We start from the raw sequence: 27,024 nt of genomic DNA on the forward strand, positions 1-27,024 counted from the left end.
CAATTTGCCTAGCTCTACCAGTCACCAAATGCTGTCTAATTAAAAATATGAAAACAGCTTTCATATAGTTATTACTTGTGTTTTTAAGAATCCTAGTACTGGAACTAGAAAAGGTTAAATTATTTGACCAAAATCACCTACAGGTTATAAACATACCCCAAATTCAGTTTAGCTAATTTCAAATCCTGCAGTCTTATCCGCGGATTGATCTCCCTTGTCCTTTGACACTGTGAGAGACATGAACTGAGGCCGGCACTGTGGTATAGCCACCTGGGACACTGGCATCCCTTATGGGCACTAGTTCAAGTCCTGGCTGCTCCACTTTCAATCCAACTTCCTGCTAATATGCCTAGGAGAGCAACAGAAGAGGGCCCAAGCTTTTGAGGCTCATGTGGGAGACTCAGAAGAAGCTCCTGGTTCCTGGCTTCAAGCCACCCCAACTCTGGCAGTTATAGCATTTGAGGAGTGAAACAACAGATGGAAGATCTCTCTCTGTCTATCTCACTCACTCTGTAACTCTGCCTTTCAAATAAATAAATAATTCTGGTTGATTTTTAATGAGAGACATGAACTTTCTAGGGGGCATGTAGTCAACATTATCAGAAGCTTTAAAAATGAGAGAGGGATGTTCTGGCTCAGCCTATGATATTGAAGCCTTTCCTCAAAGGAGAATTTCCACATGAGAGAGTGGCCCAGCATGGAAAATCAAACCTGAGTGGGACATACAGAATATCCATTTGGCATGGGGGTCATGGAGTGCAATACCAGGAGACTCCTAATGTAAGTTGGAAAGGTTTTTTGTTTGTTTTGGGGTAGTTGTACTCTGATTGGAGTGGGGAGACTGCCTCATAGTGGACACAGTTTGGTTTTGGTGTCAGTGCCCAGAAAGGTTGGCCCCAGTGCCGGATACCCTAATGACTAATGACATTGAACATCTTTTCATATGTTTATTGGTCTTTTGTATGTCTTCTTGGAAGAAACAGCTGTTTAGAGGCTTTGTGCGTTTTTAAAATACTTTATATATTCAGGATATTGGGGTAATCAATTATATGGCACGTGTTATTTTTTGAGTTGTCTTTTCACTTTCTCAATGAATCTTGAAACAAAGTTTTTAGTTATGGTGAATTCATATTTTATTTATTTATTTTTTTGGATGCTTGTGCTTGTTGTAAGAAGCCATTGCCTAAACCAGTCTCTCACAACAATTGGATGCATTTTCATTTTTCTTACTTGCTCTAGATAGAACTTCCAATGCATTGGAGAATAACAGAATTGGAAGGAGCATACTTTTTTTTTAAGATGGATTTTGTTTCAAAGTGTTGTTACAAAGAGAAAGGGAGAAACACACACATACACAAAGATTTTTAATATGCTGGTTCACACCTAGGTGACCATCACAGCCAGGACTAAGCCAGGTCTGGTTAAAGCCAGGAGCCAAGAGCTTCATCTGCATCTCCAATGTGGGTGTCATGGATCCAAGTATTTGGATCATCTTCTGCTGCTTTTCCCAGACCATTAGCAGAGAGCTGAATAAGAAGTGGAGCAGCTGGGACACAAACCAATGCCCATATGGGGTACTAGCATTGCAGATAGTAGCTTTACCTGCTGTGCCATGACACCACTCCATGAGCAGGCATTCTTATCTTATTCTTGATCTTAAGGAACGACGAGATGAAAATTGACATTTTAAGTCTTCTGAGGTATTTGGTACAGCAGTTAAGATCCCTGTTGGGACTCCAACATTCTTTGAAGTACCTTGGTCTAGTTAACCAGTTCTGCTTCTGATTCCATCTTCCTGCAAATGCTGGAAGGTAGTGGTCCAGATACTTGGGTCCCTGTCACCCATATGGTGGATGGATGGAGTTCCCAGCTTTTGGCTTTAACCTGGCCTATTGCCAGCTGTTTGGGGCATTGAAGAGGGAACCAACAGGTGGGAGATATCTCTGTTGATCTCTATCTCTGTCTGTGTTTCACTCTATTTCTTTAATCTTTTCCCCATCTCTAAAATAAACACATAAAATTTTTACAATGTATGTTGTCTTCCAATCCATGAATGGGGGTGATGTCTGTTTATCTATATCTTTAATTTTTTTCAATGATATTTTTATTTTTAGTATGCAAGTCTTCGTTTGTTAAATTACCTGCTAAGTATTCTAATCTTTTTGATGCCATTGTAGGTATAATTGTTCTCCTGAACTCATTTTTTGGTTTTTCATGTCTACAAAAATACCAATGATATTTACATTCCGATCTTGTATTCTGATATTCAGTCTTGTGAATTTACTGCCTTTAATAGGTGCGCTTCTATGTGCTCCTTAGGGCTTTCTGTGAAGAAGGTCATGTTATCTTCAAATATAGTTTTAGTTCCTCCTTAGCAAATATTTGTTTAACAACTGCAAATAGAGAGAGTTTTACTTGGCCTTTTATTTCTTTTACTTACCCGATTGTCTTGACCAGAATTTCCAGTACACTGTTGAACAAAAGTGGAAAAAGTAAACATCCTTGTTTTATTCTTAATTCCAGTTATAATGTTAGCTATGGGTTTTTGCAGATGCATTTGACTAGATTACCAAAGTCTGACTCCGCTCCCCAGCCCTTTATTCTTGGTTTATTTAATATTTTAATCATAAGAAGGTGTTGGAATTTTCAAGTGTTTATTTTCTGTATTTTGAGGGTTGATCATTTGATTTTTCACCATTATTAACATAGCTGATTATATTGGTTGATTTTCATATGTAGAATCAACCTTTAGTTTCTGAGATAAATCCCATTTGATCAAGGCATTCTTTTGTTTTTGGCTTTTTCCCAGTTATATATCTGTGTATATACAGATACATATTTCCAAGCTTGTATTTGATATTAGAAAAAATAAACAACAATAGAGAAGAAATGTATCCATCTAATACTCATAAATAAAAATATGTTTTCCTAGGAAACAATATGAAGAAAAATGTTTTCTCATCATACTTTTTGTAATGCAAAGACAAGCGTAACTTAAATGTTAAGTAAAAATATAAGATAAATTGGAGTTTATAATATAAATAATAGATGTTTGGGATGTTATTTATTTATACAAATGTTGTTCTTCATTCTCCTTTGCTCCTATTTCAATGAATGGAACCACCTATATTCAAAGCTGAAGTCCCAAACCTGAAATTCATCTTTAGTGTCTCGCTTTCTTATTTATACAACACTGAAACATCTTAATTCAACTTCTCTTGTGATTCATAAACCGATCTATTTCCAGCTATCTCCATTGCCACTATCTTAATTTATCATCTCTACCACCATCTCGAACCTAGTACTGTTAGTACGTCTTCCAACCCCAACCATTCATCACACTAGCACAGACATCTTTTTCTTACACACAACTGTTTTCATTCTCTGGCATTGTTTGCTAGACCATAGACAAATGCGGCGGATGGAATGAATCTTCAAAAGTCCATACTCGGCAGATGTCGTATTACCTTTAAAACCTCTTTACTATTTCTTACAGTTCAAGCTTATAAATTCAAACCACAAAGTTTGTAATCTAGACACTGTTAACCCTCCATACCCATCTTTATACTCATTCCAGAACTCTGCTGTTCTATCAGTCATAATTTGCTAATTATTGTCTTTATTTTTTTTTTTTAAGATTTATTTACTTGAAAGGCAGAGTTACAAGGAGGGAAACAGAGAGTGGGATCTTCCACCTGCGACTTCACACCTCAAATGGCAGCAACTGTCCAGACTGGTCCAGTTGGAAGCCGGGAGCTCCTTTGGAGTCTCCCATGTGAGTTCAGGGGACCAAGCTTGAGGACTATCCAGTATTGCTTTCCCAGGTCGTTAGCAGAGAGCTGCACTGGAAGTGGAGCAGCCAGGACTCCAACCTATGCTTGTATAGGATGTCAGTGTTGTAGAAGGCAGCTTACTTTGTTATGCTGCAACCCTGGCCCTATTTTTTTTTTTAATTTTTGAAAGATTTATTTTATTTGAAAGGCAGAGTCACAGAGAGGCAGATCTTCTAACCACCAGTTGATTCCCCCAAATGGCCACATTAACCAGGATTGTACTAGGCTAAAGCCAAGAGCCTGGAGTCCTGTCGAGGTATTCCACATCAGTGGCAGGGGTTCAACAACACTTGGGCTCTCAGCTTTCCCAGGTGTGTTAGCAAAGAGTTGAATTGGAAGTGAGGTGACTGGGACTCAAACTGATACTTTTATGGAATACTGGCATTGCAGACAGAAACTGAATCCTTTTCACAACAGTGGCCCCTGGTTATGGTTTTAAAATGAGACTTTTTATTTCTATCCCTCAGATTTTTAAGTCTATGATCTTTAATATATTCAGTTCAATGTAGTCCCTTTTCAAAAAGCAAGCAGCCCGTATCTGGAGTCTGGATCTTTCTCCAGCGCTATAGATGGATACTTCCAGTTACCTGGGTGACACTTCAATTTGACTGTTTTGCAGATACTCCGAATTCTGAATGTTGAGAACTGGTTTTAGAATTGTCTCCTTTTTTTTTTAATTGTTTTTTTTTATTAATTACATTGTAATATATGACATAGTTTCATAGGTACTGGGATTCTCCCCACCCCTCCCCAAACCCTCCCACCATGGTGGATTCCTCCACCTTGTTGCGTAACCATAGTTCAAGTTCAGTTGAGATTCCCCCATTGCAAGCATATACCAAACATAGGGTCCAGCATCTTATTGTCCAGTCAAGTTCAACGGCTTCTTAGGGAGACCCCCTCTGGTTTGAAGATAGAGCCAGCAGAGTATCATCCCGATCAATTAAAAGCTCCAACATACCATCAACAAAAATTACATCATTATGGAATTAATTGACATAGTAATGAGTAACCAATATGTTAAAAATAAATGAGAGTTCTTAACCACATTCTGTGACCACCTCATTGACATTTCACTTTTAGTTTATACACAACATATAACATGCATAACATAACATGTTATACATAACATCATATCATCTTAAATTAAGGCAAACATGTGGTATTTAACCTTTTGGGATTGGCTCATTTCCCTTAGCATTATGGTTTCCAGTTTGGCCCGAATTGTCTCCTTTTTCACAATCTCATTGAACTGCCTATGCTATTGTCTGCAGGTTTGTTTAGGTCAGAAACCTAAAATTGGTTTTTGTGGGTTTTTTCTCCCTCTCTTCCATATCAAATTGATCACAATCCCTAATTGTTTTACTTCCTAAATATTTTGCTTTTTTAAGATTTATTTATTTTTATTAGAGAGGAGGAGAGACAGAGAGGAAGATCTTCCGTCCGATGTTTCACTCCCCAAGTGACTGCAATGGCCAGTGCTGTGCCAATCCGGAGCCAGGAGCCAGGAACTTCCTCCAGGTCTCCCACATGGGTGCAGGGTCCCAAAGCTTTGGACCATCCTCGACTGCTTTCCCAGGCCACAAGCAGGGAGCTGGATGGGAAGCGGAGCTGCTGGGATCAGAACTGGAGCCCATATGGGATCCCAGTACGTTCGAGGCGAGGACTTTAGCTGCTAGGCCACGCCGCCGGGCCCACTTTCTAAATATTTCTTTTTTTTTTTTTTTAATTATTTATTATTTAACTTCATTAATTACATTGTATTATGTGACACAGTTACATAGATACTTGGGTTCTCCCCACCCCTCCCCAAACCCTCCCACCATGGTGGATTCCTCCACCTTGTTGCATAACCACAGCTCAAGTTCAGTTGAGATTCCCCCATTGCAAGCGTATACCAAACATAGAGTCCAGCATCTTATTGTCCAGTCAAGTTCAATGGCTTCTTAGGTATACCCTCTCTGGTCTGAAGACAGAGCCAGCAGAGTATCATCCCAGTCAATTGAAAGCTCCAACATACCATCAGCAAAAATTTACATCACTATGGAATTAATTGACATAGTAATGAGTAACCAATATGTTAAAAGTAAATGCGAGTACCCAGCCACCTTCTGTGACCACCTCACCTATACTTCAATTTTAGTTTATACACAACATATAACATTCAAAACATAACATGTTATACATAACATCATATCATCTTAAATTAAGGCAAACGTGGTATTTAACCTTTTGGGATTGGCTCATTTCCCTTAGCATTATGGTTTCCAGTTTGGCCCATTTGGCCACAAAGAACTGCATTTTGTTTTTTTTAATAGCTGAGTAGTATTCCATGGAGTAGATGAACCATAGCTTTCTTATCCAATCCTCTGTTGATGGGCATTTTGGTTGCTTCCATGTTTTTGCAATTACTGATTGTGCTGCTATGAGCATAGGAATGCATGTTGGTTTCTCATAAAACAAGTGTTCTGGATATATTCCTAGGAGTGCTATTGCTGGATCATACGGTATGTTGAATTTGAGTTGTTTGAATATTCTCCATACTGATTTCCATAGAGGCTGTACCAGCCTGCAGCCCCACCAGCAGTGGAGTAGGGATCCCTTTTCCCCGCAACCTCGCCAACAAGTGTTGTTGGTGCTTTTATTCATGTGGGCCAGTCTTACTGGCGTTAGGTGGTACCTCATTGATGTTTTAATTTGGATTTCCCTTATTGCCAGGGAACTTGAGCATTTTTTCATATGTTTATTTGCCATTTGGGTTTGTTCCTTTGTGAAGTGTTTGCCCATTTCCCGTGCCCATTTCTTGAGTGGCTTGTTTGTTTTGACATTTTGGTTGTTTTGTAGCTCTTTGTATATTCTGGAGATCAGCGCTCTACCACCTATGTCGTGTGCGAAGATCTTCTCCCATTCTGTGGGTTGCCTTTTTTCTTTGTTGATTGTTTCTCTAGCTGTACAGAAGCTTCTTAGTTTGATGAGGTCCCAATTGTTTATTTTGGTCTTGATTTCTACTGCATTTGGAGTTTTTTTAGGAAGTGAGGGCCTACCCCTAAGTGTTCCAGTGTGTTTCCAATATTTTCTTCCAAAAGTTTGAAGGTTTCTGGATGTAGGTTTAGATCTGTTATCCATTTAGATCTGATCTTAGTGTATGGTGATAGATGTGGATCTATTTTTTTGTTTCTGCAGGGTATTAACCAGTTGTCCCAACAGCATTTATTGAACAGACCTTCCCATTTGCCTGGATTGTCGTTTGTCTTTTTGTCAAAGATTATTTGGCTGTATCTGTGTGGGTTTCCTTCTGGTGTTTCTATTCTGCTCCATTGATCTTCCTCTCTATCTTTGTGCCAGTACCACGCTGTTTTGATAACCACTGCCCTATAGTATGTACAGAGGTCCGGAACTGTGATTCCCCCTGCTAACTTCCTGTTCTTCAGGATGGTTCTAGCTATCCGTGGTTTTTTGTGCTTCCAGATGAACCTTTGGATCATTGTTTCCAGTTCCATGAAGAATGTTTTGGGCAATTTGATTGGGATTGCATTGAATGTATATATTGCTTTTGGCAGTATAGACATTTTAATGATATTGATTTTACCTATCCAGGAGCATGGGATGTTACTCCATCTTTTGAGGTCTTGTTCAATTTCTTTTTTAAGTAGTTTGTAGTTTTCTTCAAATAAGTCTCCTACATTTTTGGTTAGATTTATTCCCAGATATTTCATACTTTTCTCTGTTATTTTGAATGGTATCTTGCTGGTTAAGTCTTTTTCCATCTTGGGGCTGTTCGCATACACTATGGCTGTTGATTTTTGTTCATTAATTTTGTACCCTGCCACTCTACCAAACTCTCGTACAAGTTCTAGCAGTCTCTGTATTGAGTCTCTTGGCTCTTCTACATAAAGAATCATATCATCTGCATATAGTGAGAGTTTGACTTCTTCGTTTCCCATTTGGATTCCTCTGATTTCTTTTTCTTGTCTTATGGCCTCAGCGAGTACCTCTAGGACTATGTTGAATAGTAATGGAGAAAGTGGACATCCCTGTCTTGTTCCAGATCTCAGTGGGAAGGGTTCCAGCTTTTCTCCATTCAGTATGATGCTGGCGTTGGGTTTTTCATATATGGCTTTAATTATGTTGTGGAGTTTTCCATCTATGCCTACCTTGGTTAGGGTTTTTAGTAGGAAGTGGTGTTGGATTTTGTCGAAAGCTTTTTCTGCATCTATTGATACTATCATGTGATTCTTGTTTTTCAGTTTTTGGATGTGGTGTATCACATTTATGGATTTGCGAATGTTGAATCATCCCTGCATTCCAGGGATGAATCCAACTTGATCTGGATGAACGATCTGTCTGATGTGTTTTTGAATTCTGTTGGCTAGGATTTTGTTGAGAATCTTAGCATCAATGTTCATCAAAGAGATAGGTCTGTAGTTTTCCTTCTCTGTTAGTTCTCTGTCTGGTTTTGGGATTAAGGTAATGTTGGCTTCATAGAATGAGTTTGGAAGGGTTGCCTCTTTTTCTATTGTTTTGAAGAGTTTGTAGAGGATTGGGGTCAGTTCTGTTCGGAATGTTTTGTAGAATTCTGTAGTGAAGCCGTCTGGGCCTGGGCTTTTCTTTGTTGGGAGGTCTTTAATCACTGATTCAATCTCTACTTCAGTTATGGGTTTGTTCAGGTCGTTTGTTGCCTCTGGGCTAAGTTTTGGCAGGTGGTAGAAGTCTAAGAACTTTTCCATTTCTTGGTGATCTTCTGATTTGTTGGAGTACAGTGCTTTGTAGTAATTTCTAATTATGGCCTTAATGGATGCGGTGTCTGTTGTTATGTTGCCTTTTTCATCTTTGATGCTGTTAATTCTTGCCTTCTCTTGTTTTTTCTTTGTCAGTCGGGCCAGTGGGGTGTCTATCTTGTTTATCTTCTCAAAAAACCAGCTTTTTGATTCATTGATTTTGTGTATGGTTTTTTTATTTCTATCTGGTTGATTTCCTCCCTTGTTTTGATGATTTCTTGTTTCCTATTGTGTGTGGGGCTCTTCTGCTGTTGTTTTTCCAATTCCTGGAGGTGTGTGTTTAGTTCCTGTATTTGGCGCCTGTCTTGGGCCTTGACATGAGCTCCAATTGCGATGAGTTTACCCCGTAGCACTGCTTTGGCAGTGTCCCACAAATTTTGGAATGTTGTGTCAGAGTTTTCATTGGTTTCCATAAATTTTTTGATCTCATCTTTAATTTCTTCTCTGATCCATTGTTTGTTTAATAGCATATTGTTCAGCCTCCAAGAGTTTCTGTATTTCCTGGGACATTTTGAATTGCTGATTTCCAGCTTCATTCCGTGGTGGTCTGAGAGGGTACATGGTATGATTCCTATCTTTTTGAAGTTATTTAGGTTTGCTTTGTGTCCTATCATGTGGTCAATCCTGGAGAAGGTGCCATGCACTGCTGAAAAAAATGTATAATCTGTGGCCTTAGGGTAAAAAATTCTATAAATGTCAACCAAGTTCAGTTGTTCTATTGTTTGTATGAGCTCTGTTGTTTCTTTGTTGAGTTTTTGTTTTGTTGATCTGTCTATTGTTGTTAGTGGGGTGTTAAGATCACCCACTATTATTGTGTGCATATCTATGTCTCCCCTTAAGTCCGTGAGTAATTGCTTCACGTAGCTAGGTGCGTTTGAATTTGGTGCATATATGTTCACAATGGTAATTACTTCCTGATGGATCAGTCCCTTCACCAATATATAATGTCCTTCCCTGTCCTTTTTGATGTGTGTCAGATTGAAGTCCACATCATCTGAAATTAAGACAGCTACCCCAGCCTTTTTTTCTCGTCCATTGGCATGAAATATCTGTTTCCAACCTTTCACTTTCAGCTTCTTCGAATCTCTTCTGGTTAGATGTGTCTCTTGTAGGCAACAGATAGTTGGGTGCTGTTTGATAATCCATTCTGTTAATCTATGCCTTTTGATTGGTGAGTTCAGGCCATTTGTGTTAAGAGTTAAAATTGAGAGATTGTGATTTTGCCCTGCCATACTTGTTTTTGTGGGTGTTGATATCTGTGTAATTGCCCTTCCTTGTGTGGACTTTAGTGGGGAGACCTTCCTGTTTGCCATCTTTGCTTATGATTCACCTCCTTTTTTTCTGGATTTAGTGCATTTCTAAGGAGATTTTGTAGAGCTGGTTTTGTGCTGGCATATTCTTCTAATTTCTCTCTGCTGTGAAAGTATTTGATTTCGTTCTCAAATACGAATGAGAGCTTTGCTGGGTACAATATTCTTGGTTGACAGTTGTTCTGATTCAGGATTTGGAAGATCTTTGTCCATTCTCTTCTTGCTTGTAAGGTCTCTTCAGAAAAGTCAGCAGTGATCCTGATTGGTTTTCCCTGGTATGTGATCTTTTCTCTGCTTCGTACTTGTCTTAGGATTCTTTCTTTGTCTTCGTTGGAGTGGAACTTGAGCACCATATGTCTGGGTGAAGATCGCTTTGGGTCATATCTGCTGGGAGTCCTCTGACCGTCCTGGATTTGGGCTGGGTTCATGTTCCAAGTGTTTTGAAAGTTTTCCTGTATAATTTCGTCGAGCACCATTTGCATTCCTGACTCTTTTTCCGCTCCTTCAGGAAGGCCAATAATCCTAATATTCGATTTTCTGAGGTTGTCTTTCATTTCTTGTATGGTCTTATTGGCTTTGTTCAGACTTGTCTCCAGCTGTTTAATGAACTGGGTATGTTCGTTTTGTGTGTCTTCCGTTTTAGAGATCCTCTCTTCTGCTGTATTTGTTCTGTTGGTTAGGCTGTCAATTTTGTGCTCTAAGTCAAGGATTTTAGTTTTCATTTGTTGTATTTCTGAGGCTATGTGGTTCTTGAATTCCTTGAAGTCCTCCCAATTCTTCTCATTGTCTCTGACATATTTTAACATTATTTTTTTGAATTCCTTGTCTGGTAGATCTTCTATGTCTTCATCTCACATCTCCGAAATAGACATTGGCTTTTGATCCTTTATTGGTAGGGTGTTGGCACTCTCATCTGGATCATTACCTTTTCTGGTATTTCTTCCCATTGTGTTAGTGTTTCTTTTTTGAGAGACCTAGGCACCAGTGTGCTGAGGGGTCTCCAAGCACTATCCTCTAGAGATTGGAGTCTGCAGGCGTGGAGTAGCAGGGTGTGGGAATTTTCAAGGCACTTTTGGTGCGTCTCCAGAACACTGGACCTCAGGGCGCCACTTCCAGGGCCCAGTGGATTCAAAGCGCACTCTCAGCTCGTCCCCTACAGGTATGCTACCACAGGGCGTGGGGGAGTGAAGGCACTCTCTGTGCGCGCCCCCTGTGCGCGGGATCACAGGGCTCAGAGGATTCTAGGTGCTTTCTCGGTGTGTCCCCAGTGCCAGGGACTGCAGGGCGTGGAGGTTCCAGGTGCTCTCTGGGAACGCCTCCTGCACGCGGGTCCGCAGTGCTCTCCTGGTTCGTCTCCCAAGCATGGGACTATAGGGCATGGGGTGTTCCAGGTGCTCTCTGGAAGCGCCTCCTGTGCAGGCCCGCCCACCCCAGTGCTTGCAGGGGACCAACCGCCCCAGCGCTAGCACGGGACTGCCCAGCCCAGAGGCGTGCTTGGGTTCCTGTGGGATAGCACCGCCCAGCTGAGTGCCAGACTGCAAAGGCACGGGGGAGTATTCAGTGTGCCTTTTGCCTTTCTCCCAGACACAGTTTTGGCAGTTTCAATGCACTCGCCAGGTGTGTCTAGACGTTGGAGTCTCGGGGGGGGGGGGAGAGTGGGGAGACGAGCACCAATTGTGTTCAGGCTCTGTGCATGCCCCTGGGGGGCCAACTCCCGAAGCCTCCAACCCACCACTGTCCCCACCCAACTCACTCAAACCTCAGGTTCTTGCAGTCTGCCTCTTCCTCTGGTGGGAACCCTTGCTGCGGGTTCGTCTCCCTGCTACTGCGTCCGTTGCTGGTCCCGGCGGGTGTAGGCGGATGGAACCTGGAGGCTGCGGTGGTCCCGGCGGGGCTTGGCGACCAGGGTGGGCGTATGCCGGCGCTTCCCGGTGACTCAGGGTCCTGGTGTCCGCAGCGGGCGCAGGTCCTGGCGGGTCCTGGTGACCAGGGTGAGCAGATGCTAGCAGGTCCCAATCACCGCCGGTCCTCACGGCCACAGCGTCTGCGGGTCGGTCTGCGGGTCGGTCTGCAGCTTTCAGCGTCTGCACTCAAAGGTGACTCAGCAGGTCAGGAGCGGAAAGTCGTCTTCCCTGCCCTTTGTTTTGTTTTTCCCTGGTTGCTCTTCCGAGTTGTGTGGATTTTTTTGGTTCCACACTGTCCAGGGAACTTCACGTTCTTCTCCCTGTAGTTCTATGCTGCTCCACTTACGCTTTTGTTGCGTTCTAGCCCTCTCTGTCTGTGAGCTCTCTCACAGTCTTCCTCCTATGTCGGCCATCTTGCGAGTCTCCCCTAAATATTTCTTAAACCAGCTCCCCTGAATCCACTCCTAGTTCTGCTACCTTATCCAAATAGCAACTTCTTTAGCCTTGACTTAAAACCCTTGTGATCTTGGTCCTCTGTAGTTCACTGCACTTACTTTTTTTCATTTTTTTGTTTTAAATATTTAATGTTGATTACATAGTTGAGAGTGATGCATACCCACATGGACCTCTGATTAGAGTGGGGAGGTTTAAGGTGTGGAGGAAGATGGGTAGGATAAATGTTTCTGGGGTTTTTTTTTCCTCCTGTGTCTGCAGGAGGGGAAGGGTTTGGGGGCTACTCCTTGATGTTAAACTGTATCAGCACTTGAGGATGGAGAACAGTCATTTGATAATTCCTTAGTGACACTGATGTGAGGAAAAATATTGTGAGACTGTCACTTGAGTCATTTTGATGATTCTGAGATGTTGTCAGCTTCATTAAGAAAAACTTTGCAACATATTAGCTAACCATGTCACTTCAGTGCATCCACAGACCCAGGCACTTGCTGCAAAGCTTAGCCAGTAGAGTTGTGCAGCCTGTTCTGCTTTTCATCCTCTGAGAAAGCACTCGATGTCCTCTGCTAGTGTAGATGAGCTGGCTGTCATGTTCCCTGTGTGCATTGGGCATGCTGTCCATCATATGTGCATCAGCAACTGGGAAGGCCCAGTCTCAATACATGCACTTTAAGATTGGACAACATATATTGTGATTTTCCCTGAGGACGGGATTTTAGTCCAGTAGTCTAGCCACGGTGTCCTCCTAGTAACCCCACCTGAGATGCCTTCAGACTTTTGTGTGCACCAGTTATTGTAAGGTCAGAATTGTTCTATGTCCCACACCAGCCAATGCATATACCAGTGGATGTAGCTACCTGGTCAGTCCCACCCTCAGTCCCATCTCACACAAACTAGTGGTACTGCGGCCTAGCCTGGGCAACCATGAAAAACCTCACCAGGCCCACCACCAGACCCAACCCTGACTCATGTAAACTGATGAGTGGTACATCTGGGCCAGCCCCACTCATACCCTGTTTGACGATTACACATGCCCACCCCAACCCGCCTGTAATCCCGGCTCTACTTGCAGGTGGTACTACCTAGCCCAGCCTGGCCCGTCCTCAACCTCCGGCTCCACATGAACTGGGAGGTACCATGACACAGTCAGGCTTGGTTCAAACTCTGTCCCAGCTGTTGCATGCCCCAGATCCAGCCCATACACATGTTAACAGGTGCTGCAGCCTTGTCTAGCCTGGCCCACACCCAGTCCCATCTCTTGCACTCACCAGTGGGAGTTGCGGCCAAGCAGCAAAGCATGTGATTATAATTAAATACTTATTTAGGCAGGTGTTTGTCACAGATGTTAAGCTGATGCTTGGGACTTACCTGCTTCCTTATAGGAGTGCCTGATTCAAGTCCTGGCTGCTACACTTTCCATGCAGCTTGCTGTTAACACATACCCTGGTAGACAGTAGATGATGACTCTAGTACTTGGGTCCCTGCCAACTATAAGGGAGACCAGGATTCCAGACTCCTGGCTTCAGCATGGCCAGCTGAAGAGCAAATTGATGGATGAGTTTCTGTCACTCAGTTATTTTCATTCTTTGCCATCTCCTTCCCTGCCTTGCCCCTTGTCTGCTAACTAAAAATGAAAGTGCATCGCATGCTTCACTGTCTCTGTTGCCTGCTACATTGTATAGCACCATGAAAGCAAGGACTATTTTGTCTTTAGATATAAGTCCTAAGCACATAGTGAATATTTAATAAATATTAGTTGAATCAATGAATTAAAGAGTGATAGCATTTATTTCCATTGCCATTCAAAGACTGTGGATAGCTCTATGAGACAGTTTTTCTGTGCTGTCTAGATTTTAGATAGGTAGGCCCTCAGCTATCAGTAAATTGTGAAAATGTAAAATGGCTACACTAATATTTTACTAACACATGAAAACCAGAAAATTAGAATAAAGAAGGCAAAAGTATAATAGATGGTTAGTGTAAAATAGATCCTTCTGCAAATCATAAAACTTGGTCAGTACAGCTGTAGCATATCATGATCCAGTGCCAGTTCATGTTTGTTATTTTTGTTTGTTTTTGTTCTACTTCTAAAAATTATTCAAGTGACACATTTTGGACACAGTATAAGTACAGGTATGTTCTAAGTCATATCAAAATCTAGTTTTGTTACTTATTACCTTTATGTGATATCAAACAAGCAATGTAAGCCATCTAAACTTCAGAATTCTCATCTTAAAATGGAAGCAATAGAATATTTAGAAATGTAGAAATTAAATGAGACAATGACTATAACATGCTTAATCATAAGACCTTGGTAACATCTGTATTTCCATTCTCATCTATTCTAATGATTTATCAAGATTTTGCTAATTTACTCATCTAATAATTTACCATCATTTACTTTGCATAGACTTTCTTCCTATTTCCTAAAATGTATCTCCATCAACACTTTTCATTTCCTGCCATTACCTTCTCAGTACGCCCCATCTTTTAAAAAGATTTATTTATTTTCATTGGAAAGGCAGAGCAGATTTATGGAGGGAAGGAGATACAGAGAAAGATCTTCTGTCCACTGCTTCTTTCCCCAAGTGGCTGCAAAGGCCCTAGCTGAGCTGATCTGAAGCCAGGAACCAGGAGCTTTTTCCAGGTACAGGGTCCCAAAGCTTTGGGCTGTCCTCAACTGCTTTCCCAGGCCATAAGCAGGAATATAGATGGGAAGTGAAGCAGCTGGGACAGGAAGCAGTGCCCAAGTGGGATCCCAGCCCTTACAAGCTGAGAATTAGCCATTGCACCAGGCCCACCCCATTTGTTTTTAATCATGTTCATCATTTCCTTTATTTTTTTAGACTGTGTCTTGTTTATTGTTGTTTCCTCAGCTTCTAACATATTGCCTGGCACATACAAATGTAATATTAAGGAATTAATTATGCAGCCAGTAACAAATAAACTCAGTAGAATTGATTTGAAGTTTAGAAATAACGTATCAGTAGCACCCAGACTGCTTTCCAACATGCAGTTTAATACATAATGGCTTTTGAAAAAAGAAAGGGTTTGTCCATGTATATAATCACATGGAAACAGTGGTAACACCCAAATCTATCTCCCCAGTTGGAGACCCAGGGAAAATTGTATGGATTGGTTAGGAAAGACTTGCATACAGAAACTCTAGCAAGGCAAGTTCTAATTGGAGGGGCTTGGAATCAGGTCATTATGGTAAAGTAAGATGGGATTCCAGACCAAATTTTTTGTATAATGGACTCTTTGTGTTTAAGTTCTGGTTATGCTCCCGTTTCTTTGGTTCCACAGGTTAGGGTTTTCCTTCTACACATGCCCAGATCCTTCTGACCTACAGCCCTCCAAACCTTTATAGCCTGAAATTATTGTTAAACCATAGGCTAGAATGGCATTTTGCCTAGAGGTCGAGATGCTCACATCCATCCAATTACCTGGGATCAATACCTGACTCCAGCTTCCTGCAGATGCAGATCCTGAGAGATAGTCATGGTGGGTCAACAACTGGATTCCTGCTACCCACATGGGAGACCTGGATTGAGTTCCTGAGGATGGCTGCCAGCCTAACCCTGGCATTGAGTGGACCAGGGAATGGGAGTGCACACACTCTCTCCCTCCTTCCCTCTCTGCTTTTGCTGCTGGTCAAATAATGAAGAAAATGTTTTGTTTTGTTTTGTTTTTTACAAAAGCTTAGCATGGAAACGAATGAAGGCACAGCAGCAGACATCTGAGTTTTAAGGATGTCAGAAGGAAACTCAGTTATGGAACAATTCAGTTTCATTATTATTGCTAATAATAAGTTTTTTAGGGGCATAGATTGCCCGGATTAGTAAGTAATTTGCTTGGTTGCTTTTACTTGTTTTTATATATGTTAATATGCATGTTATTATCCACTTAAAGTGTGTCAAGGGAAAAAAAATTAAGGCTTTCTTTTCTTTTTTTTATTATATATATTTTTTTATTAATTATTTAGCATTATGTGACAGTTTCATAGGCTCTGGGAGTCCCCCCATCCTTCCCCCTCCCCTCCCCCCTGGTGGATTCCTCCACCTTGATGCAGTATTACAGTTCAAATTCAATCAAGATTCTTTCTTTGCAAACATATACCAAGCATAGAGTCCAGCTACTTATTGTCCAGATGGGTTGAACAGTTTCTTGGGGAGACCATTTCTGGTCTGAAGTTAGAGCTGGTAGAATATCATCACAGTCGATTAAGAGTCCCAATATAACATCAACAGCACTTTGCAATATTATGGAATTGACATGGTTTTGAGTAACCAGTATGTTAAAAAAACAAACAAACAAACAAAAAAGCAGAAACAAAAACAAAGACAAAACAAAACAAAACAAAAAAAAACAAGTCCTAACCACAACCTATGGTTAGCTTATTGACATTTCACTTTTAGTTTATATACAGGACCGGCTGCTATATACCTTAAAATGGCTATAAGGTACCATTCAGCTGTTTCGTGTCTATTTCATTTTAGTATTTAAGGCTTTATTTTCTATAGTGGAAGTATTCTAATGGGATTAGGCAGTGTGATAGTGGGCTAATTAAGCCACCACGTGGGAAACCTTGCATCCCATCTCTGTGATGGTCCAACTCCATGAGTGCCTGCCAGCTATATGGGAGTTTGGGATGAAGTTTCTGGTCCTGGCCATTACCTGGCCCAGTATCAACTTCTGCAAGTGTTTGGGGGAATGAATCAATGCATGAAAGATAATCTCTCTATTTCACTGCATCCTTCCCTCCCACTTTCTCACTTTATTCCCCATTTTAGACAAATTTAAAAAGTATTCTAATGAACTGAGCTGAGCAAGTTGGTTTTATAAACAGGAAAAGCCCAAAGAAAGCATAAGCAAAAAACAATAGAAAAATAACAGGTTTTTTCAGTTTACTTTTTGTGTGAGAATTAAGGCAGAAAACCTTCATTGTCATACAAATTGAAACAATCCCCTTTGGAAAATTTGGCTATTATCTCTTTAATCTTGATTTCTGAGAAGGTCAGATAAACAGATCAGTTTTAGTTTGGTAAGGAATGGTTATATTTATATTTTTATTTTTATTTTTAGCCTTGTCTGTGGGGGCTCACTGCAAGCACTTTAGTTCACATAGATGGTCTGCTGCAGTGTTTGCTTAACCAATGCTATAGGAAGAAGGAAAGTACAAAACAATACTGAAAAATACCTACAGATTGTAGACGGCATTCTTTCATGAAAGTATGATATCCTAGTTTGTATTACAATGATATGAGCAGCACAATTATAAGGCTACAGGCCAGGAATGGGGAATCATGTATCTCATAGAGGTGTGTGCATTAAGACAGATGGGTGGATAAGTTTGTTCATAAACAGTGAACCATACGTTCTCAGGTTCTCAGGGTGATTAAATGATAACAATCACATTAAAAATAGCCAAATAAGGTGGCAGTGTTAGTCATTCTGATATTTTATTGTGATCTGTGTAATAGTTTCAGTTCAGTGATATTCAAGCCTGGTATCTGTCTTTTTTTTTTTATAGTTGTTGGATGAGCTTCCAATGATTTATAGCTGTTGCATATTTGTGTACTGCATGTAAGTACTTATATTTAAAATTCAATTGCTTAATGTGTTTTAAATCTCGTTTGTCTTATAATGAATTACTGTAACAATCCAGTTACATTGCTAGAAAAGTATAATCATGTAGATTATAAATTTTATCCTGTTAAAGCAGAATGTAAATTGTGGAGAGTCATAATAATGCTGTTGTGATCTCAAAAGCCTGTCACCAATCTAGATAGCATCTTAATTTGACTTACACTGCATAATTTGTGTTTGGTCTCCTCTCTTTTGGGAGGCCCCATTATGTGGATAGGACCCCAAGTTGGATGCTTTATGCATTAATATGACAAAGCCAATGCTGAAGTCAAAGCTGAGCCCCAGAAGCAAAAGCTTTATTTGGTGGCAAAGGAATGGACAAGTGGGAGCCTAACTCACAAATCATCATCTCCACTGCTGGGAGCTGAGGAGTCCTAGATGCAGAGCAATGGGAATGAGGGGAGGAACATGCGATACATGGGAAGAATGTTAATGTATTTTCTGAGAAAGATGCATAATTCTTGGAACCAGGAGCTACCTATGTATCATTTCATGGTCTCTTCTTGTGTATCATAGTGATTATCAACTGTCATGGCACTGGTAGGAGTGTTACTTAGAAAAAGAGCTAGTTTATAAGGAAATTTGGTCTTCTGAAGGTTACTTAGGCAGCCATATTGCCTCTCCGGTTCTGCTGGTGTAATTCCAACAGAAACTGTTATCTGCAAAGTATCCTAGTCTCAAAGAGAAAGTGTTGTGATGGACTGTCAGACATTGCCCTTAATAATAAACCCCTCTTTTCTTATTTTCATTCTTCATATGTTTTTCATTCCTCATTCTTGAGAAATACTGGGGGACACAGGTTATCTTCCATAACTTCTTCAAGCTGAACTTGAGAACTGGCAGGAGACCTAGGAGAGGATTCAAAGTTCTCTCTAGCTAACCCTCAATAAGTCTGAATATCATCTGGCTGAAGACTTAGCTGTTCATACTCCTGAATAATAAATTTTATAGCCTTTACTTGTTTGGACACGGATGAGACATTTTAAGAGATGCAAAAATCAAGAAAAATAAGACAGCAAAAGGCCCAGGAAGAGCAAATGACTGATATGCCTCACTGCTACACCATATTTTCTTTCATACAGTTGTCCTTTACTTGGCTAACTCTATTTTCTTTCTTAATCTGTATATCCTAGATACAAGTAAGGTATTTTAACCCCCAACTGGTATCTGCCACTCTTTAAATCATCCCTTCACATCTATAGGAAGCCTTTACTTTTTTTCCCATGTTTTTATTCCTTGTTTCTTTGCCCTGGAGAATCATGCTGCCCTATCTTCTGTGTCCCTCTCTCTGCAGTTATTTGGCCACTAAATCTCTGTTGTTTCCCTTCCTTATTTCAATGCACCCCTTTTTGGTGGACTTACCAGTGTATTACAGCCAATTTTAGGCTTTTTGATAACCTTCAAAAGATGAAAGGTTTCGAAACTATTTTTGACCCATTTATTTTCAGAGGTTAACATGTAGCTCCATGTGCTTGTAGGATGGAATGTGAATGTGTAGAATCAATAGCATTTTAAAGGCTGCTTGTTCACCCAACTCCAGTGTCCTGAACAGAGCAATTAACTCAGTTTTTTTGTTGATGAAAGTGCCAAGCTTTCACTTAGGAGGACTAACTTGTGTTTCCCCTATTTTCCTTCTTGTCAGTAACTATTGAAGTTCAGCATTTGATGTTTGCTTTTGAGTTCTGGTCTACTGGAACATATTCTTTTAGTATTTCTAGACAGCTTTGGGACACTTAGCCATCATTAGCAGGAAGACGAATTGTAAAATTTAGGATGTGGTGGTATACTCTGAAAGTTACACTGGGGTTATAAATATTACTTATAGTTCAAGAGGTCTGCCAGAGACAGCTACTCTTCCTCCTTCCATTTCTTTTTTCAAAGGTTAGGTATGATGAGGCATCCAAACAGTTAGGAGCTGCCAAAAACTTAGTTTTTCCACATCTTTTTTTTTTAAAGATTTATTCATTTTATTACAAAGTCAGATATACAGAGAGGAGGAGAGACAGAGAGGAAGATCTTCCATCCGATGATTCACTCCCCAAGTGAGCCGCAACGGGCCGATGTGCGCCGATCCGATGCCAGGAACCTGGAACCTCTTCCAGGTCTCCCACGCGGGTGCAGGGTCCCAATGCATTGGGCCGTCCTCAACTGCTTTCCCAGGCCACAAGCAGGGAGCTGGATGGGAAGTGGAGCTGCCAGGATTAGAACCGGCGCCCATATGGGATCCCGGTGCGTTCAAGGTGAGGACTTTAACTGCTAGGCCACGCTGCTGGGCCCCTTTCCACATCTTTTAAAAGAAGGGCAATAACAGCCAATGAGCAGAGGCAGGGTGGCCATTCAGTAGACACTGGATTCAGTCATTCAGAGAAATGGGCTACTACTTGTGTAAGCAAACTCAGCTTTTGAGTTAGCACTCCAAGGGCCACACTGTTCTCTTATGGTGCAAACATAGAAGAGTTTCTTCAGGTGAAGCAGACCAAGTGTTGGGGTGCTCATGAACTGAACGTTAAACTCATTAATGTCTTAGAATGCCCGGATACTTTCTGAATTCCATCCAAATGGAACCCTTTCCTTTTACCTGTTTACACAGAAGTCAAGTCATGGGTAACTTAGAGACCTACTTCCAACAAAATCCAGCCATTCCCAGCAAGCCTCAGAATTTGAAACTGATATATCATTTCTTTGTTTCCTTTTTCCAAAAGAAGCCTTACATTTCTTATCTGTCCACATGAAATTTGAGCTTTCTTGTGTGAGACTTTGTAGCCTCTTTCAGCTAGGAGATTAGGAACTGCCCTTGTGTTCTAAACTGATAATTCCCTGGTGGGACTGACAATGTGGATGTACATGTTGGAGTAGAGTCCCTCATTCAACGGCAAAGATCTCTTCTAGGACTTCCCCAAATGTGGTACCTGGATTTTGTGGAATGCTTGGGGAAAGACTGTCCACACAATTGGATATGTAAGGGAACTCTGAGAATTATGCCATTTAAAAACAAAGAGGTATGGGGATTTTGAAGTTAAAGACATATAGAAGACAGTATCTTTTAAGTCCAGGAAAGAGTACTATATCCTGTCTGGCAGAAGGGTAGAAAGTAAGGGGTTTGGATTAGGGACCACCTATCCTCTGTGGCCACCCTCATTTATCACCCTCAGGGCTTATATCAGAGGAAGCTTACCAGTGGGCTTTATTTACAGAAAGATGTATTACAAAGGAGTTATCACAACTGGAGCAACTCCTGTTTTAACAATTCATCAATGGCAGGTGTGATCCTTATTAAGCCCTTCTGCTTAAAGGGAATATTGTTTTTATTGAGACAAATATGTCTTTGTTTTTACTTAACTTGGAGAAGGCTCTTCTGACTCTCCTCACCTTGTCTTTTGTCCAGACCTGGGAATGGCCTCTTGGTAACTTTACTGGTGAATGAATTTTTCCAGGACTGAGGTATGGAAGTCTTGAACCAAGAGAGGATCTTTTCTTCAGTTTTAAAGTTTTCAATTTTACAAGTTTTATCTGCTAAATACATAGTTATTCCTAATATATAGAAAAGATCTCACCTTAATAGGAGTATAGGGCACTCAGGCATATTTAAAGTGTGGACCAATACCTGTCCATCTAGGTCATACTCTGAGTGCACTAAGAAAGACCTGTTATTGCTGACTTTTCCTCCATTCCCATAGTGGCACAATTGTCTTGGATTATGCCATCCTTCTGACTGTTTCAAGACTGAGTAGAAGACCCATGTGGACTTAAAGATCAACTTCTCCCCGTCTGTGCTCTGCTCCCATGTGGTCAGCGGTAACTTTTAAGGACTTGTAAGGAGCCTCTTGGCCTCTTCAGTCTTCTCTTTCCGGTAATTGTGCCATCTGCCAGGGTGAGTCAGACCCTTATGTACCATCTGGCTGCCTCTGAAAGTGTGGGAGATATTCTCCTTTCCAGTGACCCTCTTCCTTATAGTGTGTGAACTTGTTGTTCCCTGGTCTTCTGGTATTTCCTGGATCCTCCTAATCTGGAGTTTGAGTGACCTGGAGTTTCAGAACCTCTTTTGGAGAGTCCCTGTTGTTCCCTGGGCCCAGGCTAACCTGAAGGGTGAAGGCCAATGGATTGACCATTTTCTTGTGCTTTCATCTTTTCCTCAGTCTCTGGATATCACTTATTGAAAACCCAAAAAGTCAGTTCCACCAGCCTGTAACTGTGACTTCTATAGCTTCCTCTGAATAGGAGGGGCATTTTGAGGTGTAAAATGGGATCAGAGGATCATCAAACCCTTAGCTGAAATCAGGGTCTTTATTTGCAAAAATGCTCAGAGCCTTGCTGTGAAGGTGGAGGGATTTTTTTGGAGGGTCTGTGGATGAGCCCCTGGATTTTGTTTCAAAGTGTGGGCTTTTTTCCCCTGCTGCTTGTATCTATTTAAAGATCTTGGTTCTAAAATGGGTCAGATGACTTGTATCTCTTTCATCCCAATAGCCCCCATCTGGTCTAGACACCATTTCCAGCAGGGATACTCTGTGACCAGCACTATACTTATTTTCTTTTTCTCTAGCCTTTGGGTGACTAAGGCCTTCTCAGCTCCTCTAAGGAAGACATTTGAGACAATCTGGACATCTGTCCTGGTGGGTTGGTCGGGTTTGGAGATCTCTTTTATCAGTTTAAGGAATCCCTCTGGGGTCCTCCATCAAGCCCATTGAAAAATCCTTCCACTTACAAAGATTGGAGTAGGTAAATGGTATGTACATGGTAGCCAGGTTGTCCTCATTTCTGATAGGCACCTCCCTAATGAGAGAGTCCCAGCTTACCCCCAGGCTAACAACTCAGTTCAGTGCAGGTGCTGGCAGGACTAGGACCAGATACTAGGACTGGAGATGAAGTTTTCAAGTGGTAAGCAGAAGTGCCACAGAGATTGGGAGCCCCAGACCTAGAATAGAAAGCTACAAGGAACAGCATCTGAGGCAGTATCACCAGCTATGACGTCTGATATTGGTGAGAGAAGTCATGTGTGCCAGCCAGGGGACACCATGACTACCCATGTGCGCACACACCTGTCACCCAGCTGGTGACATATCAGCACACAGCACCCATTTCAGAGCCTGGCTCCAAGAAGACTGGGACTGGGTTTCAGGGATAGATATTCCATTGCTTGGGAAAAGTCGGCAGAGACTAGAGAGAAATAAGAAGATTCAGGCAGAGGAAATGAGATTAGCCAAGAAAGATTGTAAAGGATGATAGCAGAATGCAAAAGGCAGACTGATCATAGTAGAGAAAAAGCTTTTTGTATGTAGGGAAATTCAAAGAAAAATGTGTATAAGTTAAGAAAACAAGTCATGGGAGCTATTAAATGAAACAGCAGAGGAGTGTATTTTTAGAGAAGCAGTTACCCTCCTTAGGAAACACAAGAGAGTAAAAAATGAAATTTCAGAATAAAAGGCAAGGAGGAATCAGGACAGACAAGAAGATTGTGATACAGATGTCCACTGAAGCATAGACTGTGCACATAAACAACCACCCATCCTACAGAATGCTCCATAGCCCAGGTGATGGATGTGGTCCCTCTGCCAACTCTTAATGGTTCCAGGATGGAATCCCTAGTACAGATGGCACCAGTGAGCCTCCTCTGCCCTTTTCCAAGATTTTAAAAACCCAGACTCCACACTTGGGATGCGACTGATAACCTTGTGCCAGATGTCTCTGTGCTTGGCCCTGGCTTTGGACAGATGTCTTCAATCTGCTTATCCCTGGGAGTTCTTTCCTCACCACTTACTCTTGGAGCTACCCCAAATCTGATCCTTTCTTGGCTGTTGAATACAACTCAGTCTATACCAGAGTGACATTTTGCAGTCCTTCAGCATCCAGACAGGAGCACAACTTAGTTTCCCCAGAGCAAGAGGTGATTAGTCCATTAATCCTTCCCAATTTGTTACCCCCATTATGTGAATAGAGAGCCCCAAAATATGGTCCTTTGTGCATTCAGTATCATAAAGCCAGTGATGAAACCGAAACTGAGGGTCAATAGCACAAGCTTTATTCAGTAGCCAAACAGTAGGGAAGCACAAGCCTTGACCACATATGAACCTCTGCAGCCGAGTTTGGAACACGAGAAGCGTGCATGCAATAGGTGTAGAGAGAAAAAAATGGACCACTACAATTTCAGGATCGTAATGGACCATGCAAGGAAGCTGTCCCCTTTATTTATACAGAAGCAGTCACAAACTCTGGCACAGACCTTTTACGTTATGGTGCTGCATCCACTCGACCGCAAAACGCGGGCCCCGAGCAGTACAATTACAAAGTTTTCTTTAGGGTCAGTTTGACATAGCTTCAAGCAGGGCACAATTTATAACAGGTGAGTGAGGAAGGATTACGCATTCCTTGCTTATCTCAGCTTGCCAGCCCGTGCCTGCTCTCCTCAGTTCTGGACTCTGACCTTGGCGCTACCTGCGACAACCAGACCCCGATCTTGAATTATCTATGGGTTAATAAGTCTGGGGCCTTGGTTTATGGAGATTGGGGCCATTGGCACTAGTTGGCTATTAGGCCTGCAAGCTCACACAGGTCCAGGACAACAGGAATCAGGGAGCAACATGCCAATATGTGGGAAGAACACTTATGGATTTTCTGGGAAAGGAGCAATGTAATTCTCAGAAGAGGAGCCACCTTCTTTGTCTCCTTTGAAAGTCTCATGGTTTTCATGGTGATTGCCAACCATCATGGTGCTGGTGTGTTATTTAACATAGAATTGAGTTTAAAATGAAGTTTGAATCTACTGGTCCCAGCAAGGAGAAACTATTGTCTGCAAAGTATCCTGTCCTCAAAGGGAAATAATGTTGTGATGTGGACAGAAATTTAACTAGGTGGTGCAGAACAGGAAAGGCTGCCTGATACTCTGGTATCCTTTGTTTCAAGGAGGTCAAGTCTAACTCAAAGAAGAGCCAAAAGTGTGAGCAGCAAGCATTATGTTGAGAAAGGGAAGATACATACTCCACAGAGAGGCCTACAAAAAGGGGTGTAGCCCCATCTCTGAGCTGTGGTTAATATTTTATAGGTCATTTATTGAGAAGAGAGACACATTCTTTTTTTTTTAATTTATTTTATTGTATTGTTGTTGACAATGTTTACATAGTTAATTACGGTTAAAAAAAAAAAGGTTCGGGGGTATAGAGAAGTAGGTAATACTATTATGTCCATATTGTTTCCATCATGTATCCGAGGTAAAGGAGGATATTGAGGGAGAAGCCCCACCCGGTTTCCCACCTGGTTTCCCGCCCACCCCAAGTCCCGGATGTGGGGCATGCTCTGAGATATTTGCTCAAGTGGTTTTAATAGTTCTCCAGTTATGAATCGCTGCCAGTTTCACTCGATGAGGTCATCCACTGATTGATATGGTCCATCATAAAGTCTCCATTTGCCCCATATTTCGCTGCCAACATATAGCTGAGATGAATGATTGACCTGTTCTGTCTTCTGTCTTTTCTTGGTTAGAGTTCTGAGTCCAGCAGTTCGATTGGGGAGATCTCCAAAGAAACTGTCTGAGGTGTTCCCAGACTAGATTCTTGTATGTTCTAGCAAGCACAGGGCCCGGCACAGTCCATCACCCTGATCAGCTGTGGTTTCAATTGCTGGGTTGGTTCTGTTTTCAGCCCCGAGTTGCACTGGAACCAATGGGTGCTGCAGTCCAGTCTGGTTCTGCCCAGCACATACTCGGCCCTTACATCAACCAGTGGGAGCTGCAGTCTAGTCGGGGCAACCCACAATAACCACCACCAGGCCCGCCCCCTACCCTGGTTTGCCAGTATGTGTAGCAGTAGACCAGTCTGTCCCCCATCCCATTTGGCTCTTGTATTTGTCAATGGGTATTAGTTCCATCTAACCAACTCAACCATCCAGCCCTCACGGATGTTGTTGAGTGCCTCTTTCTAGCCATCCCAGCCCCCGTCCTAGTTTTCATGCCCTCCCGCGGGAATAGTGGCCCAAGAAGGGGGAACCCACTTTTTCCCTCCCAGGTCTCTCTCAGTCCCGGTTTATGCACTCTTTATGTGGTTCTGTGATTTGACTTGACAGAATTAGTCCCCAATGCCAGCTGCTACCAGCTGATGCTGCGGCTAAGCCCAAACATCCCTCACCCACTCTAATTTATGCTTGCACTTGCAGGAATAATCAGCCCAGCCTGGCTTTTTCCTGATCTAGTCACATGCAGCGCACAGGTGTTGCAGCCTTGCTTAGTCTGGTCTGTCCCCATCCCAGCCCACGCTCTCCAGTGGGAGTAGCTGTCCAGCGAGGGAACCAGCCCCTTGATCCCCCTGCCAGCTCTGCCCCTCCCTTGCTGGATCTCACGTGTGCTGGTTGGGTGCTGCAGTCAAATCCAGTACAGGCAACCACGCCCTGACATTCCATAATGTGTACTGGTTTTGTCGCAACCAAACCCGACTCAACCCACACTCTGTTCTGGTGATCGGATTTGCCAGTGGATGACATGAACTGATTCAGCCTGGTCTGCCCCTGACCCATGCCGAATGCGTGCCAGTGGGAAACTTTCCATGGCCTATTCTGGGCTGTTTCCCATCATGCTTCTTGCACTTACCTGCAGGGACTGTGTCCTGCCAGAGGAGTTGCCCAGGCTCCTCCATCTGAACCCCTCCCAATGCCAGATTTTGTGCATACCAGGGGGTCCTTGAGCCAACCCTACTCAGTTCACCTCCTGTCCTAGCAGGAACAGTGGCTTTTCCTGGCTGGCTTTCACCCCATTCTGGTTCTTGTTGTTGGATGTTTCAGCCCAACCATGGCTCGTCCATACCCACATACAGCTCACACATGGCTTAGTAGGGGGTTGAGACGCAGCCTAGTCAGTCCTACGTCTACCCTGGTTCTCCATGACACCAGACAGTGTTGGGGTCTGAACTGGCCTGGTGCATCCAATCCCAGCCCACACTAGTGCCTCGGGTGACTACAACTGTTTCCTAGATAGAACGCAGCCCCCATTCCAGCACACACGCCCCTTGGTGGGAACCTCAACCCAGTTAGGGTGTCCCCTTACCTCCCCAATTGGGCCTGTTCCTAGCCGTAAATCACGCACCTACCCGTGGTTGCTCTGAGGACCAGTAGGTGC

At 42.2% G+C, this 27,024-nt stretch overlaps 1 protein-coding gene across 1 annotated transcript in view; it reads left to right on the top strand.

The window, feature by feature from the left end:
- The window catches only part of ACER3 (alkaline ceramidase 3), a 140,086-nt gene that overhangs the window by 72,134 nt on the left and 40,928 nt on the right, over window positions 1-27,024 (top strand). The window contains exon 4 of the mRNA XM_004589864.3: window positions 17,812-17,864. Within this exon, the coding sequence (XP_004589921.1) occupies window positions 17,812-17,864 (53 nt within the window). The remainder of the gene's footprint in view (window positions 1-17,811; window positions 17,865-27,024) is intronic.

Source organism: Ochotona princeps, chromosome 4 (assembly GCF_030435755.1).
Source record: "Ochotona princeps isolate mOchPri1 chromosome 4, mOchPri1.hap1, whole genome shotgun sequence".
Taxonomy (NCBI): Eukaryota; Metazoa; Chordata; class Mammalia; order Lagomorpha; family Ochotonidae; genus Ochotona; species Ochotona princeps.